The 19,585-nt window shown below is 46.8% G+C and overlaps 1 protein-coding gene across 1 annotated transcript; it reads right to left on the bottom strand.

Moving 5' to 3' along the window:
- Window positions 1-1,413: 1,413 nt before the first annotated feature.
- On the bottom strand, window positions 1,414-19,485 carry TIRAP (TIR domain containing adaptor protein). The gene is made up of 4 exons (XM_073569958.1): window positions 19,348-19,485; window positions 9,498-9,549; window positions 7,695-8,275; window positions 1,414-3,377 (listed from the first exon to the last, which is right to left on the bottom strand). The coding sequence occupies exons 3-4, from the start codon at window positions 8,263-8,265 to the stop codon at window positions 2,452-2,454; spliced, it is 1,497 nt and encodes a 498-aa protein (XP_073426059.1). The 5' UTR covers window positions 8,266-8,275; window positions 9,498-9,549; window positions 19,348-19,485; the 3' UTR covers window positions 1,414-2,451.
- Between the last annotated feature and the right edge of the window lie 100 nt (window positions 19,486-19,585).

The following is a 19,585-nucleotide window of genomic DNA, read 5'->3' as shown; positions in this document are numbered from 1 at the left end:
GTGGTATATGTGTATGTGCGCCTGGTAAATGTGAATGTACATGCCTGTATGTGTATGCATGCATGGAATATGTGTATGCCTGTATGTGTATGTATGCATGGTATATGTGTATGAATGCAAGAAAAAAAAGGAGGGTATTCAGCTCACCGTTTACTTGTTCATTATGAACTTTGAATGTCTCTGAGCACGGACTCGTCTCTGCCAAAACGTCCTTGTAATGATCCAAAGAAAGAAAAAGTCCAGCTCCAAGAGGTAAAATTTGAAGAATTTATTTAACATCATTAAAAGTTAAATACATGGCTGCTTGTGATCAAAAAATCGGAATACCCAAAGGAATTACCGCATGGGGATAATCCAGAGAGCCTCTCTGGATTAATCCCCATGCGGTAATTCCTTTGGGTATACCGATTTTTTGATCACAAGCAGCCATGTATTTAACTTTTAATGATGTTAAATAAATTCTTCGAATTTTACCTCTTGGATCTGGACTTTTTCTTTCTTTGGATCATATGTGCATGAATGCATGGTATATGTCTATGTGTATTCCTGTATGTATATGCCTGTATGTTTATGTATATGTCTGTATGTGCAGCAAATAATAGAATGGTAATTAACAGTGAGAAGTGCAAGATTCTACATCTGGGCAAAAAAAACTAAAATTACATCTATAGAATGGGAGAAATAGAACTAAGCAACAGCACGAAAAATACTTGGGTATACTAATATATCACACACAAACTCAAAGACTGTACATGAGTCAACAGTGTGATGCAGCAGCAAAAAAGGCAAACACAGTTCTAGGATGTATTAAGAGAAGCATAGAGTCTAGATCACGTGAATTAATTATCCCCTTCTACTCTTCCTTGTTCAGGCCTCATCTGGAACACTATGTCCAGTTCTTGGCACCACATTTTAAAAAAGAGATTGAAAAACTGGAGCAAGTTCAGAGAAGAGCGACCAGAATGGGGCGCAGACTGCAAAGTATGTCCTATGAGAAACGGTTAAAGGATCTGAGCTTCTTTAGCTTGCAAAAAAGAAGGTTAAGAGGAGACTTAATAGCTGTCTACAAATATCTCAAGGGCTGTCACAGTGTAGAAGAATCTTCATTATTTTCATATGCACATGAAAACATGAGAAACAATGGAATGAAACTGAAAGGGAAAAGATACAGATTAGATATTAGAAAAAGCTTTTTGACAGTGAGGGTGATCAATGAGTGGAACAGGCTGCCACGAGAGGTGGTGAGTTCTCCTTCAATGGAAGTCTTTAAACAGAAGCTGTATTCTATGATCTGCACGACCCCATTGCATAACATTGGTTGGAGTGCTGTCTGTTTTTCTCATGGACAGCGCTTGGACTGAAAATACTGTCATACAGTGAAAATGCTCCTGGACACAAAGTAACAATGCTGACTTATTGTAGCAGCTTTATTACAGCAGAAACATGTCAGTTCAGTTGTAAAACATCTACAGAGAAGATACAACCTGAAAGTGGAGCCAAAATGCTCTAAAATAAGAGAAAGATCGGGTACTCCCCTCCCTGGGTTGGCAGAGCCTCTGCTGCTGCACGCTGTTTTGGCTGCAGCAGAGTTAATCATTCATGCCCTCAGCAGCTCATGCAGTCTCTCAGCACACCCACTAAGCTCAGTGATGGTCTGCAGCGGTGATGTGCACTGTCAACGTGACAACACGGCTGCAGCCAACACAATGAAGAGGATGGGCAGCTGAGAAGACCCAGCACTCACCCGGCGAGGGAAGGGCCTGATCTGTTATTTTAGAGCGTTTCGGGTTCACTTTCCTCAAGGTGGAAAACCCCTTTTATAGCTGGTGACTGTGATGTAAGCAATAAAACCCCATGTAATGTGCAGCCGAGACACTGATCAGGTCCCATACAAACTAGACTGATATTTATGGGGGTCCACGAAAGGTGGTTGTCAGTGCAGTTAAGGATCTGGCGGTTCGCACTGCAGATCTTTTTGTTCTCTTGCAGGTAATATGTCAGTTGTGTCTGATAGAGAACACAGGAGCGCTCATGTTACCGATTGGGAGAGATAGGCGAGGTAGCTGCTGAGTTTGCTATCAGTGCAGTAAGCCATCAGCCCAGCACTCACAGAGGATTGTCTGGACTTGTAAGCTGCCCTTGACTCTCAGAAGTATTGGGTCGGACAGGTGTTCTGTATCCGAATCCATACGGAATGCTTCCAGTTACTGACAGCAAGCAGAAACCTTAACTCTATGCTCTCCGGTGCAGCTGCTCCAGCCCTGTGAGTGATATAATCACTATGAAGGACCCCATCTGCACCCACCATGTAGTGTACAGAGCAGTCACCAGAGATTACGGGACCGGCTCACTGAAAATAGAACTTCAGAAGTACTGAAAATTATCACTGTGACGAGCATGAGAGTCAATGTCGGGTCTGTGCATGTGAGTCCTTCCACCATTCAGCTGGTGTCATAGTCGCTGCAGTGTGACAAGGTCCCTAGACATGGACCACACGCCCGAATCACTGGTGTCTTGTCGTGTCTCCTGTTGGGACAAGTCTTTTGTTGCTGTTGTGAAGAGTTCACAATCCGTAAGGACGGCCCTGCTGACCAGCGACGTGGAAATGTCACTGTGAGGGTCCTGCAGCCAACAAGGGGGCTGATGTCCCATCATAGAGTCAATAAAAGAAACATCACTGATGGTATCCTGCCTGGCCATAGAGCCACTCATGTACGCGTCACCGGTGGTCTCCTGTCCAGTCATGAAGCCACTCACTGACATGTCACTAGTTTTCTCTTGTCCGTTCATGGAGCCACACATGGACATGTCACTGGTGGTCTCCTGTCCAATTATGGAGCCACTCATTGACATGTCACTGGTGATCTCCTGTGTGGTCACAGAGCCATTCACAGACATGTCACTGGTGGGCTCGTGGGTCAGTGAGCTCATGATGGTTCTCTCACTGATGGGCTCCTGGATCATTGCGCTCTCAAAGATCCTTTCACTGGTGGTTTTCTGGGTCACTGTATTCCTGATCGTCCTGTCACTGGTGGGCTCCTGGGTCAGTGAACTCCTGATGGTACTGACGCTGGTGGGCTCTTGGGTCAGTGAGCTCCTGATGGTCCTGACACTGGTGGGCTCCTGGGTCTGTGGGCTCCTGATCGTCCTGTCATTGATGGCCTCATAAGTCACTGAGCTCCAGATAGTCCTTTGACTGGTGGGGTCCTGGGTTACTGGACTCATGATGGTCCTGTCACTGGTGGGCTCCTGATTTACTAGGCTTTCCAACAAGCTGTTTCCTAAAGGATTACTGGTGCTCGAGCTGCCCTCGGGGGTCTGGCTTCTTGGTAAATATGCAGGTATCTGTTCGCTGGTCATAGTTATCTCTTTTAGATCTATAAAAAATATAAATAAGAAATGACAATTACCAAGTTCATATCACAAGTGCAACATAGACGTGTGGTGGTCAGTGGACGCCGGCTGCACTGATTATCATATATTTATATACAATATATTTAAAGGTGAAGTCAACATAAGAAATTTTTCTTTGACCCCTTAATGACAAGAGGTATTTTTGTTTTTGCATTTTCATTTTTGCTCCCCTTCTTCCCAAAGCCATAACTTTTTTATTTCTTGGTCAAAATGGCCATGTGAGGGCTTGTTTTTTGAGAGACGAGCTATACTTTTGAATGACATAATTGATTTTAACATATCTTGTACTGGATAACGGGAAAAAATTGCAAGGGCTGTAAAATTGCAAAAAAAGTGCAACTCCAGAGTTGTTGTTTTTTTGTTTACCATGTTCACTAAATGCTAAAATTGACCTGCCATTATAATTCTCCAGGTCACTACGAGTCCATAGACACCAAACATGTCTAGGTTCTTTTTTATTTAAGTGGTGAAAAAAAAATTCCAAAGGTTGTCTCGGGTTGGGTGAGGACTTATTTTTTGAGTGCCGAGCTGATGTTTTTAATGATATCATGTTCGTGCAGATACGAACTTTTGATCGCCTGTTATTGCATTTAGACGCAATATTGCAGCGACCATAAAAACGTAATTCTGGTGTTTTGACTTTTTTCTTGCTACGCCGTTTAACGATCAGGTTAATTCTCTTTTTATATTGATATATCGGGCGATTCTGAACGCGGCGAGACCAAATATGTGTATGTTTGATTTTTTTTTTTTTAATTTTGAATGGGGAGATTGGGTGATGATTTAAACTTTTATATTTTTTAAAACTTTTTTTTACTTTTTGCATGCTTCAATAGTTTCCATGGGAGACTAGAAGCTGCCATAACCCGATCGCCTCTGCTAAACAGAAAATGATCACATCGCCTGCATGTAGCAGAAATGCTCATTTGCCATGAGCTCCGACCGCCAGGCGGCGCTCATAGCAATCCGGCAGTGAAAACCATAGTGGTCTGCTGGAGACCTCTGGTTGTCATGCCAACCCATCAGTGACCCACGATTATGTGACAGGGCCACCGATGGGCGGGATCTCCAGCGCGCTAGCCGGAAGTGCGACTTAAATGCTAGTCATAGATTTACAGCGGCATTTAACTAGTTAACAGCCGCGGGTGGATCGCGATTCCAACTGCGGCTGTTGCGAGCACATGTCAGCTGTGTGGCAGGAAAGATGGGGGCTCAGCGCTGGAGCTCACACCAAATAGGGGGGAGTCCGACATTGGCGTACTATTACGCCTGATATCGGAAAGGGGTTAAATGTGATGTATAGCTAAGCCATCGTCCTTGTCTATCTGTGCATCAGTCATTATGGAGAAGAGAGCTGGCAAAACAATAGAACACCTGTTTAATATTAATCTTTCAGTTGTTACAGCTAGAAGGAGCTTTCTGAAGACTGAATACTAATTTAATTCAATAGGACTTATATACGTCAATCTTATCATGTAGCTCTGTATACAGGGAGCTCCTTCTAGTGGTGACTGCAGACAGGATCTTAGTATCTCTGTATACAGGGAGCTCCGCCTAGTGGTGATTGCAGACAGGATCTTATCACGTATCTCTGTATACAGGTAGCTCCGCCTAGTGGTGACTGCAGACAGGATCTTATCATGTACAGTTGTGGCCAAAAGTATTGACACCCCTGCAATTCTGTCAGATAATACTCAGTTTCTTCCTGAAAATGATTGCAAACACAAATTCTTTGGTATTATTATCTTCATTTAATTTGTCTTAAATGAAAAAACACAAAAAGAATTGTCCTAAAGCCAAATTGGATATAATTCCACACCAAACATAAAAAAGGGGTGGACAAAAGTATTGGCACTGTTTGAAAAATCATGTGATGCTTCTCTAATTTGTGTAATTAACAGCACCTGTAACTTACCTGTGGCACCTAACAGGTGTTGGCAATAACTAAATCACACTTGCAGCCAGTTGACATGGATTAAAGTTGACTCAACCTCTGTCCTGTGTCCTTGTGTGTACCACATTGAGCATGGAGAAAAGAAAGAAGACCAAAGAACTGTCTGAGGACTTGAGAAATCAACTTGTGAGGAAGCATGAGCAATCTCAAGGCTACAAGTCCATCTCCAAAGACCTGAATGTTCCTGTGTCTACCGTGCGCAGTGTCATCAAGAAGTTTAAAGCCCATGGCACTGTGGCTAACCTCCCTAGATGTGGACGGAAAAGAAAAATTGACAAGAGATTTCAATGCAAGATTGTGCGGATGTTGGATAAAGAACCTCGACTAACATCCAAACAAGTTCAAGCTGCCCTGCAGTCCGAGGGTACAACAGTGTCAACCCGTACTATTCGTCGGCGTCTGAATGAAAGGGGACTGTATGGTAGGAGACCCAGGAAGATCCCACTTCTTACCCCGAGACACAAAAAAGACAGGCTGGAGTTTGCCAAAACTTACCTGAAAAAGCCTAAAACGTTTTGGAAGAAAGTTCTCTGGTCAGATGAGACAAAAGTAGAGCTTTTTGGGCAAAGGCATCAACATAGAGTTTACAGGAGAAGAAAAGAGGCATTCAAAGAAAAAAACATGGTCCCTACACTCAAACATGGCGGAGGTTCCCTAATGTTTTGGGGTTGCTTTGCTGCCTCTGGCACTGGACTGCTTGACCGTGTGCATGGCATTATGAAATCTTAAGACTACCAACAAATTTTGCAGCATAATGTAGGGCCCAGTGTGAGAAAGCTGGGTCTCCCTCAGAGGACATGGGTCTTCCAGCAGGTCAATGACCCAAAACACACTTCAAAAAGCACTAGAAAATGGTTTGAGAGAAAGCACTGGAGACTTCTAAGGTGGCCAGCAATGAGTCCAGACCTGAATCCCATAGAACACCTGTGGAGAGATCTAAAAATGGCAGTTTGGAGAGGGCACCCTTCTAATATCAGGGACCTGGAGCAGTTTGCCAAAGAAGAATGGTCTAAAATTCCAGCAGAGCATTGTAAGAAACTCATTGATAGTTACCGGAAGCGGTTGGTCGCAGTTATTTTGGCTAAAAGTTGTGCAACCAAGTATTAGGCTGAGGGTGCCAATACTTTTGTCTGGCCCATTTTTGGAGTTTTGTGTGAAATGATCAATGTTTTGCTTCATTCTCTTTTGTGTTTTTTCATTTAAGACAAATTAAATGAAGATAATACCAAAGAATTTGTGATTGCAATCATTTTCAGGAAGAAACAGAGTATTACAGTATCTGACAGAATTGCAGGGGTGTCAATACTTTTGGCCACAACTGTATCTCTGTATACAGGGACCTCCCCCTAGTGGTGACTGCAGACAATCTTCTCATGTATCTGTCTATACAGGAAGCTCCCCCTATTGGTGACTGCAGACAATCTTCTCATGTATCTCTCTATACAGGGAGCTCCCCCTAGTGGTAGCTGCAAACAGAATATTATGATGTATCTCTATATTCAGGGAGCTCCCACTAGTGGTGACTGCAGAGAGGATCTTATCATGTACCTCTGTATACAGGGAGCTCCCCCTAGTGGTGGCTGCAGACAGGATCTTATTATGTATCTCTGTATACAGGAGGCTCCCCCTAGTGGTGGCTGCAGACAGGATCTTATCATGTATCTCTATATACAGGGAGCTCCCCCTAGTGGTGACTGCAGACAAAATCTCATCATGTATCTCTGTATACAGGGAGCGCCCCCTAGTGTTGGCTGCAGACAGTATCTTATCATGTATCTTTGTATACAGGGAGCTCCCCCTAGTGATGGCTGCAGACAGGATCTTACTATGTATCACTGTATACAGGGAGCTCCCCCTAGTGGTGACTGCAGACAAAATCTCATCATGTATCTCTGTATACAGGGAGCGCCCCCTAGTGGTGGCTGCAGACAGTATCTTCTCATGCATCTCTGTATACACGGAGCTCCCCCTACTGGTGGCTGCAGACAGGATCTTATCATGTGTCTCTGTATACATGGAGCTCCCCCCTAGTGGTGGCTGCAGACAGGATCTTATCATGTACCTCTGTATACAGAGAGCTCGCCCTAGTGATAGCTGCAGACAGGATCTTATCATGTATCTCGTATACGAGGCGCTCCCCTAGTGGTGACTGCAGACAGGATCTTAACATGTATCTCTGTATGCAGGGCGCTCCCTCTAGTGGTGACAAGAGACAGGATCTTCTCTTGCATCTCTGTATACAGGGAGCTCCCCCTACTGGTGGCTGCAGACAGGATCTTCTCATGCATCTCTGTATACAGCAGGAGATTTGGAATATTGTACTTACATGTTACTATGGCTTCTTTGACTTTTGAGAACACACTGGGGTCATTGAACGTGCCCTTGATGGCATACATATGCTTCACTACTGATGGATACTGTGCAAATGTCAGTCCGATGATAACCGGGATTAATCGCCCATTGGAGCATGGCGCTTGTGCCAGGAACTGGTGCATCTGGTATTTACACCAGTTATCTGAGAGGAACTGTGGGGTCAGCAGCATCACCCAGCAGTGGCTGCTTTCTAAGCCGCTGCACATCTCCGAGGGTATAGGACCCCCCGCCTGCATGTCCCTCATAGGCAGGAAGCAGCGCAGCTTCTCTGGCTGCTGCTCCAGGTATGACAGCATCTCCATCGCATAAGAGACGTCGGCCTCGCTGTGGCAGATGTACACATCGTACTGACTCTGCCAGCGCACGCTGCCGTCCGGCCACACCGGGATGGGTGCAGGATTCGTGGATTGCACTGGTTGCATTGGCATACTATGGCGACTGGTCACAGTTCTGATTCTGCTTCCATGGTCCAGACTCGTAGGAATCCTGGGGGACGACTTGAGTTTACTCTCCCTTGAACCCATTTCCAAAAGCCTAGAGGAAAAATATGAAGATTTATTTAAAAAAAAAAAAAAACGGAACAAAGCAGAAACTTAACATGTTCCAATCACAACCAGAGCTGCAGTCATATTTGTGATTTTTTTCTGTGGCTGCAGATATCACATGACCTGGTTGACTGCTTGGTCACTGTACACACTGACTTGTGCAGCATTGTGGTTGTTGTAGTGTGTACATAGGAAGTAACAATCAGTAGTGTATGTACACAGTGAATCCACCAGCAGAATAGTGAGTGCAGCGCTGGGGTATAATACAAGATGTAACTCAGGATCCGTAATGTACATACACAGTGACTGCACCAGCAGAATAGTGAGTGCAGCTCTGGGGTATAATACAGAATGTAACTCAGGATCAATAATGTAATGTATGTGCACAGTGACTGCACCAGCAGAATAGTGAGTGCAGCTCTGGAGTATAATACAGGATGTAACTCTGGATCAGTAATGTAATGTATGTACACAGTGACTGCACCAGCAGAACAGTGAGTGCAGCTCTGGAGTATAATTCAGCCTCCAGGTTTGTGACCCGTTTTCACACTGGCTGCCCACTGTTTTTCCTTTCTGCACACTAAGGGGTCTAATACTGAGGGGGGAGTGAGTAGCTCATCCAGTAGCCATTATCCTATAACCACCCTTTCTCACCATTGTACTAATGCTTTCACATTAGGTTTGCAGTGCATCTTTTCATCCAGACTTGACATTATGACTGAGCACTGAGGGAAGATCTCAACTAGATCCTGAATAATCCACAGTAAAAATAAATATCGGGCAGGAAATATTCATCTCTGCGAGCAGAACAGGAACGTCCTTAAGACACTGGATAAATACTCATTTCTTACCTGTAATAATAGCACAGATGTCACATTACAGAGCTCACTGCACATGCAGGACTGCAGAGAAAAACTATTGAGTTAGCTGTGGTATTACATAGGACTGCAAGGTGACATCTACAGTACTACATTATCTGTACTCAGGGAGTTATCACTGTGTTATCTGTGGTGTTACATAGGACTGCAGGTGACATCTACAGTACTACATTATCTGTACTCAGGGAGTTATCACTGTGTTATCTGTGGTGTTACATAGGACTGCAGGTGACATCTACTACATTATCTGTACTCAGGGAGTTATCACTGTGTTATCTGTGGTGTTTCATGGGACTACAGGTGTACATTTTATTCATTGCTCTGACATCTTACCAGACATTCCTCTTGCTGTTTGGTTCTGGTCAGATTACATATAGAAAGTTTTCTGTAAAATAAAAGGCAAAATTTAATTCAGGCCAAGAAGCAACTGAGCAAAATGTGAGATATTATTTACTAATGTGCAGTGACAGTAATGATGTACAAGCGTTGGAATTACGGAGATCACAGGATGGAGACATCACTGATCTGCAAATGGTGGAAAATGGGAGCAAAATGTTCTGTACATCCCGATTTTTCCAGTCTCGAGTCTGAGCCTCGTGCAGAAATCTCAGCACCTCCGGCCTCCGCTGCTGTCACTGGGGTTATCAATGGTCGTCTAAGGAAGGTTCTGCTGCTGAATGTACAAATCAGAATCTGCTGCCGGCAGCTCCAGTGTAATTACCGACCAATGACTCTCCCGCTGGAGATGAGTCAGGAGATGATGCAGACATGGGAGCATATTAAAGCCCCCGTCACACAAAGCGATCTCGCTAGCGAGATCGCTGCTGAGTCACAAGTTTTGTGACGCAACTGCGATCTCACCAGCGAGATCGCTGTGTATGACTCTGACCAGCGACCGGTCCCCCTGCCGGTTATCGCTGATGGCTATTCCAAGACTAGCCAGGACATTTTTTTGATCGCTGGTCTCCCACTGGCCAGCATGCATCGCTGCGTGTGACAGGCGGGAGACCAGCGATCAGCGCGCTGGCAACTAGTGTAAACGCAGGGCTTCTAAGCAGCGTGCGGTGTTTAGAAACCCGATGTGTACCTTAGTTACCAGCGCGCTGATGCAGGAAGCTGGTAACCAAGGTACACATCGGGTTTCTAAGTGACGTGTGCTGCTTAGATACCCGATGTGTACTTTAGTTACCAGCTCCCTGCATCAGCGCGCTGGTAACTAACGTACACAGCGACGACGGGCGCTCGCTGGTGCTGATCGCTGGTGAAGCTGCCTGTTTGACAGCTCACCAGCGATCATGTAGCGACTCACCAGCGATCCTGACAAGCTGATATCGTTGTCGGGATCGCTGGTGAGTCGCTATGTGTGACGGGGCCTAAGTAGGTGACTCACAGTAATGAGACCCCCTGGAGTGTTTAACGAGGGAGAGTCATGATGGCACAGACCTCAGTTTTACAAGGCTGTGTGGTTTGTGTTTTTTCATGGAAATTTGCTTGGTTCCAGGTGATGTGGGGTTAAGTTTGCATGTTTGCACAGTAACAGGGGCAGGCAACCAATGGGGGTGAGGCCTGCTGCCCCCAAGACCAGGATCCAGCTGATTGGAGAGATAAAGTGCAGGAAGAATGGGATATAAATAGCTCTGTCAGACAGGTCAGCTGTTTGTCTGACAGGAATCAAAGGAAGAAATGCCCGCCCACCCCAAATTTTCTTGCAGATTGTTTTTCATCGTTTTGTTGTGGTGTTTTTGTTAGAGGGAAAATCCCCCAACGTACTTGGGGGGATTCTGGTTATGGTATACGTTAATCTAAAGTTAATGGAGTGGTGTTTAACTTAAGTATTTATTAAAAGTGTTATTTAAGGTCATTTATTTATTCATGGTTATTAAAAATGTTAGTAATACCCTTTATAAAATGCCACGGCTATTTTATGCCAAAGAGGTGTTAATGTGTGCTTTAATTCAGGTTAAGTGATGTTCAGTAGTTCATGTAGGTTTTTGTGCTACCATGTGCGGAACATGCGGCTTGGGGTGACATATGAAAGAACGGCTCCTGGTAGACTTTGGAGAAATAACTGCACCGTTTCCTCCAACAATTCAATGTAACGCCAGAGCTGTTAGTCACCAGGGATGACGACTAGGGGGGTCTGGCTACCGAATATAATATCCCACCACACCATAATCCTGTGGGCAGGACCGGTGTGGCCTCATGAACTTCTCTTCATGGCGCTGTCTGCGTGGTGTCCGGGTGAAGACTAGAAGATGGACTGTGGCAATGGAGGCCTTTCCTCTTCAGCATTTTGTCCTTTTTTCTTGAACGCAGTGATCACCAGAGATTGGTCTGGAGATGACATGGGTAACGTCAGGAAGAAGATTTTACAATAGAAAATGCAGCGACAGTGTCCTAGCAGGGGGAGCCACCCAGGTTTCCGATGGCACCCATGCTGCCAGACAGAACCACCACAGACGCAGCCCCTGCACTGATGTGTGCGAATACTGGAGATTCAGATATACGGTAATGGCAAAATATTGTCCCATCATCAATATACGGTATTACCCATAGTCTGTTCCTCGTGAACAAATATTAGCAGATTGTACGAGTACAGGAAGACCACTAGAAAGAAGAGCTGATGTTAACTACTAGAATTGCACCAAAACCATTGAAGAAACATACTGAAAAGATAAAGAGGAAGTTTTGAGGATAAAAATTATTTTTTAAACTAGGGTAAATATATTCAAAATATTTGCAATTTATACAGTTAGCCAACGCTGGCCTCACAGCAAAATAATTGTCTTATTTTATAATAATTATATTATTATAGGAGTGATAATGGAATAAATACCACAACGGTGTAACTAAAAGCAGTTCTATATGTTACTGGATGCTATACTACTGTTTCTAGTTCCACCCTTGTGGTAATAATTACATTAGTACTCCTGTGTACCGGTATTTAAGGAACACAAGTTATATGTATATTGTAAATAATTACTTCAATTTTCTTCCATGTGATGCCAGCATTGGCTGAACTGTATAAATTACTATTTTTTTTATACAGTTATTTCAATAAAGATAATTTTTACCTTCAAAACTTCCTCTTTATTATTTGGCATTATATGCACTTTATTCAATATGATTCTTCATAGCCTGTACCCTACAGTATATATCCAGTCATGCCCGCCTGTATCCTGCAGTGTGTCCAGTCATTGACAACAGAAACCCCATAATATGGCGCAATGGAGATGGGGAAGAGCAACCCAAACACCAACGCCATTTGCACAAGCTCAAAAATATACTGCAGAATCCAGGAGAAAACATGAGAGCATGCGGTAATTTGCATATAAAATGCATATCAAAACTTTATTTAGAAAAAAGTACTACAGGTAATATATGCGTGACAAAGTTCCAATCAGACAATACAGACGGTATCAACCAAAATACCCCACTCCTCCCAACAAGATGGAAAAAAGGTCCCAGCAGGCATCCTCATTGTGGACATATATCCAGTGAACCATTAAGTGTACAATAATGGCGCCCAAATCTAAAATACAAAGTCAAACGCCACAAGGGCCGTGAAAAAGAGCGCCTATGTAATGTAATAACCGGCCGCAAACAGTGGCAAAGCAATATCAAAATTGGCCACAAAGGAGCTTACCGGAGCAGGGAGGAGAGGGAGAACCAGGTCATGCGACCCCCGACGCGCATTTTGCGGCACCTCAGGCCGCTTTATCAAGAGAAGTCTGATAGAAAGGTCCACACAGGACCTTGAAATAGCCCCTGATCCCAGTCACGGTCACATCGCAGTGATGTAACCGAAAGTGTCGGGGATTGTTTTTAACTCAGCCAAATCAGACACCGCCTTGGCCGCGCCAATGTTCCGCACATGCTCCCGCACCCTCAGCTCCCTAGTGGTGAGACCCACATATATCTTAGGGCACGGGCATGTAGCATAATAGATCACATTTGAGGTGCTGCATGACATGCGATGTCTGATCTTAAATTCCCTCGTGCTGTCTGAGGAGCTGAAGGAAGAGCAGCGCAGGACATTGGCGCAGGCAAGGCAGTGCCCGTCTGTACCTTGTAGTATAGAAGGGAAAAACACCGTGAGCACAACTTAAGTAATGGTGCTAAAGGTTAGGTTCTCAAACCAAGTAGTTATAAGTTATAAACCTAGAGCTCAACTTTAGGATATTCAGAAGAATATTTAATTGTAGTACGTAAAAAAACGTTTCGGTCAAATTTTGACCTTAAGTTACGTACTGTACCAAATACGTGGTAATAGGTATTAGACCTATTGTGAAGATTCATGTGCTCTTAATTGGGATGATCCGTCCCACTGCCTGCTGTAGTATGCTTATAGAGGCCAGTAGATGAGGCAACATATGCACGTATGCTGTTTACTGGGGAGATCTGTCCCACAGTCTTGTGTCAGCCAGTAGATGGGGCAGGACGTGCCTCCAGACACAGAATTCACTGCACTGAAGTCAACGGGCCTGCAACCGAGTACCCCACGGCCCTGCGCGGGGCGCTCCATTTACAGGGTGGATGTAGCAGAGCTGTATGAGGTGTACAGAGCGGAGCCATGTTGTGTGTATGAAGTGTACAGAGCGGAGCCGTGTATGTACGAGGTGTACAGAGCGGAGCCGTGTGTGTACAAGGTGTACGGAGCAGAGATATGCGTGTATGAGGTGTACGGAGGAGCGTGTGTATGGGGTGAGCGGAGCCCTGTGTGTATGGGGTGAGCAGAGCAGTTTGTGTACGAGGTGTACGGAGCAGAGCCGCGTGTGTACGGGGTGATGCGGAGCCGTGTGTGTACGAGGTGTACAGAGCGGAGCCGTGTGTGTACGAGGTGTACAGAGCGGAGCCGTGTGTGTACGAGGTGTACAGAGCGGAGCCGTGTGTGTACGAGGTGTACAGAGCGGAGCCGTGTGTGTACGAGGTGTATGGGTCAGAGATATGCATGTACGAGGTGTACGGAGTGGAGCCACGTGTGTACGGGGAGTGCGGAGCGGAACCATGTGTGTACAAGGTGTATGGAGCGGAGCTGCGTGTTTATAGGGTGTGCAGAGCTGCGCCGCGTGTGTATGGTGTGTGCGGAGCGGAGCCGTGTGTGTACAAGGTGTACGGAGCGGAGCCGTGTGTGTACGTGGTGTGCGGAGCGGAGCCATGTGTGTACGGAGCAGAGATATGCATGTATGAGGTGTACGGAGGAGCAGAGGGCCTGTGTATGGGGTGTGTGGAGCAGAGCCCTGTGTGTATGGGGTGAGCGGAGCCGTTTGTGTACGAGGTGTACGGAGCGGAGCCGCGCGTGTACGGGGTGTGCGGAGCCGTGTGTTTATGGGGTGTGCAGAGCGGAGCCGAGCCATGTGTTTTGCAAGGTGTATGGAGCGGAGCCGCGTGTTTATGGGGTGTGCGGAGCGGAGCAGTGTGTGTGCAAGGTGGACGGAGCGGAGCTGTGTGTGTGCAAGGTGGACGGAGCGGAGCCGTGTGTGTACAAAGCATACAAAGCGGAGCCGTGCATCTACAAAGTGTATGGTGGGGAGCATTCATGCCTAACAAACGTCCCGTATCCAATGGTACATTCCCGATTTTGAGAGTCTGCCCCGCTGTCCCGGCCGGGAGCTTACTTTCCTGCGGACACAGGAGTACACGGCGGAGCCCCGAGGAGCACTTTAAAACTCGCACGTAACGTTCCACTTGAAGTGATGTGCTGGAAGCGGAAAGGAGGTAATTTCGGGAGGAGATTGTGACGGAACCATGGAGGCACTTGAGGGAATGCTTCAGATCCATCACAATGTCCTCTGACAGCGCAGACAGCGGGATCGCCTTGGAATCAAGGATGCCGGCCATGTGAGCGGATCATGATATGGGCACTACAATGGGAGCTGGGCTCAGGTGGGCACTACAATGGGAGCTGGGCTGCTATAGTATCTATATAGAATCTTTCTTTCTCTCTCTGTTACTTTCATTCTCTGTTTCTATAGGGGATGTCGGGTGCTGCCTTATACTACAGTCTGCCTAAAGGGGATGGGGAGGCTGCCTTATACTACAGTCTGCCTATGGGGGAGTGCTGCCTTATATTACAGTCTGCTTATGGGGGGCTGCCATATATTATTGAGTCTGCCTATGGCGGGGCTGCATTATACTATATTGAGGACTATCTGGTGTATTATACTATATGGAGGCTATCTAGAGGGCCATCATACAGTGTGGGGATTACAGTGAGGGGGCCATCACACAGTGTTGGAACCATCATTTTGGGATATTAAGGGGTCAGTATGTATACAGTGAGGGGGCATTATACTGTGTATAGGGGAGCTGTACAGAGGGGGGAGACTCAGGACATCATTAAATCTAAAGTGGGAACTTATTGTTATAGGGGAACTCAGGTTACTGTGACTGTCAAAGGGGCACACAGAGGGCATTATTACATTCTAGGGGGCAAAATGTGGGCACTGTTTCTAGGGCACTTGCACCCGACATTACTATATTATAGAGAGATGCTTTAGAATTTAGAGGTCACACAGAACCACACCATAGGTGCAGTAATAGGGACACATACGGCAGCAGCGGCTCAGTACAGGGGTATCAGGTGTAGTAATAGGGACACATACGGCAGCAGCGGCTCAGCATTGGGGTATCAGGTGCAGTATTAGGGACACATTGGGCAGCAGCGGCTCAGTATTGGGGTACCAGGTGCAGTAATAGGGACACAACACGGCAGCAGCGGCTCAGTATTGGGGTATCAGGTGTAGCAATAGGGACACATACGGCAGCAGAAGCTCAGTATTGGGGTATCAGGTGCAGTAATAGGGACACATACAGCAACAGCGGCTCAGTATTGGAGTATCAGGTGTAGTAATAGGGACACATACGGCAGCAGCGGCTCAGCATTGGGGTATCAGGTGCAGTAATAGGGACACATACGGCAGCAGCGGCTCAGCATTGGGGTATCAGGTGCAATAATAGGGACATATACGGCAGCAGCAGCTCAGTTTTGGGGTATCAGGTGTAGTAATAGGGACACATACGGCAGAGGCTCAGCATTGGGGTATCAGGTGAAGTAATAAGGACACATACGGCAGCAGAAGCTCAGTATTGGGGTATCAGCTGCAGTAATAAGGACACATACGGCAGCATCGGCTCAGTATTGGGGTATCAGCTGCAGTAATAAGGACACATACGGCAGCAGAAGCTAAGTATTGGGGTATCAGCTGCAGTAATAAGAACACATACGGCAGCAGTGGCTCAGTATTGGGGTATCAGCTGCAGCAATAGGGACACATACGGCAGCAGTGGCTCAGTATTGAGGTATCAGATGTAGTAATAGGGACACATACGGCAGCAGCGGCTCAGCATTGGGGTATCAGCAGGTTGAGGATACATGGTGATGGGGCTGGAATATGAGACGTGAAACGTGTCTTTGTTGTATTCTCTGTAGCAGAGTCCTGGCTAGAGACGTTGTCAATGTCGGTCTGGGCCAGATGGAAAAGACGTGAAGAGTGAACGATTCCATCAGAAAAAACGTCAGCTGTAAATCACCATCTATAAGGGTGTGTGCACAGGCTGCGGATTCTGCTGCGGTGTACAGTACCATAACATCCTATGGGAAATGACATGTCAATTCTTTCTGTGGATTCCGCTGCGGTTTACCATCTCCTCCATTGTAGAGGTGATAAACAGCAGGACATAACCGCAGGCTAATCCGCAGATAAACCGCGGTCTTTTGACCTGCGGATTTTGCAAAATCCGCACAGATCAATCCGCAGCAGAATCCGCAGCGTGTGCACACACCCTAAGGCCTGTTTTACATTTCAGTTATTTGACGTCAGTCAAAATCCGCCAGGTGGTGAAAAAACGGATCAGTTTCAGTTGTGGCACAAACGGATGCCACCGGATCTGTTTTTTGACGGATCCGCTTTAGTAAGGTAGTGACCGAAATTTAAAGGAAAACGAGAGAGAGAGAATTTTTCCACCGCCAGAACAGCGTCTGGGGTTAAATTTCGGGCAAGGAAAATCTTCCGGGCATGCTCATTGGAAAAGAGCAGATCCGTTGCCGGATTCCGTCAATTAACGGTTGGCAATGGATCCGCCGCCCATAGGCGACCATTATAACGAATGGCGGATAGCGGCAGATCCGTTTCTATCCGTTGTTTTGGCGCAGACAAAAAACGTTTCATTATCTGTCAACTCAAGACAGCGGACGCCAAAATTATGGTGGATCCGTCAAAAAATGGATCCAATGGATGACCATCCGTCAAAATCCGCCGCTAATGCTAGTCAATGGGGAAAAAAAAAGGATCCGTCAAAAAAAATGGAGAATCCGCTTTTTTTTGCAAAATGGCTGATTTTGACTGATGGCAACAAATGGAAGTGTGAAACAGGCCTCACTGTGCAGTAATCACTTATATTTTCTGTAGGACTGGTATTTACCACTGACCATATGGCGGTAATATCAATATTGGTCTTTATATAGGAATTATTTTCAGTAACAGCGCAGTCGTCTCCTACATCCACTATTAGGGTGCGTCACCGAGTTGTAATTAAAGTTACCTGGTTAGGGGCCCACTCAGAAGCTTCGTCCCCCTGAACCAAAACCCTAGCTATGCCTCTGAGTGATTTCCATCCTGCCCGTCTGTACCTTGTAGTGTTTCCCATCCTGCCCATCTGTACCTTGTAGCGTGTCCCATCCTGCCCGTCTGTACCTTGTAGCGTGTCCCATCCTGCCCGTCTGTACCTTGTAGTGATTCTCATCCTGCCCGTGTGTACCTTGTAGTGAATCTCATCCTGCCCGTGTGTACCTTGTAGTGATTCTCATCCTGCCCGTGTGTACCTTGTAGTGTTTACCATCCTGCCCGTCTGTACCTTGTAGTGTTTCCCATCCTGCCCGTCTGTACCTTGTAGTGTTTCCCATCCTGCCCGTCTGCACCTTGTAGTGTGTCCCATCCTGCCCGTCTGTACCTTGTAGTGTGTCCTGTCCTGCCCGTCTGCACCTTGTAGTGTGTCCCATCCTGCCCGTCTGTACCTTGCAGTGTGTCCCATCCTGCCCGTCTGCACCTTGTAGTGTGTCCCATCCTGCCCGTCTGTACCTTGCAGTGTGTCCTGTCCTGCCCGTCTGTACCTTGTAGTGTTTCCCATCCTGCCCGTCTGTACCTTGTAGTGTGTCCTGTCCTGCCCGTCTGTACCTTATAGTGTGTCCTGTCCTGCCCGTCTGTACCTTATAGTGTGTCCTGTCCTGCCCGTCTGTACCTTGTAGTGTGTCCCGTCCTGCCCGTCTGTACCTTGTAGTGTTTCCCATCCTGCCCGTCTGTACCTTGTAGTGTTTCCCATCCTGCCCGTCTGCACCTTGTAGTGTTTCCCATCCTGCCCGTCTGCACCTTGTAGTGTTTCCCATCCTGCCCGTCTGCACCTTGTAGTGTCCCATCCTGCCCGTCTGCACCTTGTAGTGTGTCCCATCCTGCCCGTCTGCACCTTGTAGTGTTTCCCATCCTGCCCGTCTGTACCTTGTAGTGTGTCCTGTCCTGCCCGTCTGTACCTTGTAGTGTTTCCCATCCTGCCCGTCTGTACCTTATAGTGTGTCCTGTCCTGCCCGTCTGTACCTTATAGTGTGTCCTGTCCTGCCCGTCTGTACCTTGTAGTGTGTCCTGTCCTGCCCGTCTGTACCTTGTAGTGTGTCCTGTCCTGCCCGTCTGTACCTTGTAGTGTGTCCTGTCCTGCCCGTCTGTACCTTGTAGTGTTTCCCATCCTGCCCGTCTGTACCTTATAGTGTGTCCTGTCCTGCCCGTCTGTACCTTGTAGTGTGTCCTGTCCTGCCCGTCTGTACCTTGTAGTGTGTCCTGTCCTGCCCGTCTGTACCTTGTAGTGTGTCCTGTCCTGCCCGTCTGTACCTTGTAGTGTGTCCCATCCTGCCCGTCTGTACCTTATAGTGTGTCCTGTCCTGCCCGTCTGCACCTTGTAGTGTGTCCTGTCCTGCCCGTCTGTACCTTGTAGTGTGTCCTGTCCTGCCCGTCTGTACCTTGTAGTGTGTCCTGTCCTGCCCGTCTGTACCTTGTAGTGTGTCCTGCCCCCCCTTTATCCTGTAGTGTATCGTACCCTGCCAATCCCAGTAGTAAACCCACCCATCCATCCATCTATACCCCACTACACTCAGTCCTGCTCCTGCCCGTCTGGCACAGTAGAGGAAGTTTGTTACCTGCTGCTCCGGAATCCTCAGTGTTTGCCGTCATTTCCCCCAAGGCTGGAGAGGTTGTGATCAGGAGGCGGAGGAGGCCTAGGCTCAGGAGGAAGTCTCTGTGGGGAGGTGCAAGGTCCCACAGTGTCCTTCCTCCTGCTCACATGTACAGCCGGGCTCTTGTACACTGCCGGCCCCTCACGTGGCACCCAGAAGCTCATGCTGAATATGCAAATGTGAGCTAGTCAGTACTCATGGA

This window comes from Dendrobates tinctorius, unplaced genomic scaffold (assembly GCF_039654945.1).
Source record: "Dendrobates tinctorius isolate UK_male_01 unplaced genomic scaffold, ASM3965494v1 ptg000028l, whole genome shotgun sequence".
NCBI lineage: Eukaryota > Metazoa > Chordata > Amphibia > Anura > Dendrobatidae > Dendrobates > Dendrobates tinctorius.
This window is presented reverse-complemented; position numbering and strand designations above follow the sequence as displayed.

What these genes read in the sequence shown, in the direction of transcription:
- TIRAP (XM_073569958.1), bottom strand. Translation starts at nt 8,265, where the DNA reads ATGGGTTCAAGGGAGAGTAAACTCAAGTCGTCCCCCAGGATTCCTACG. An exon ending in CAAAGAAGCCATAGTAACAT is followed by an intron (nt 3,378 to 7,694) that starts GTAAGTACAATA and finishes TATTTTTTATAG; the next exon opens with ATCTAAAAGAGATAACTATG.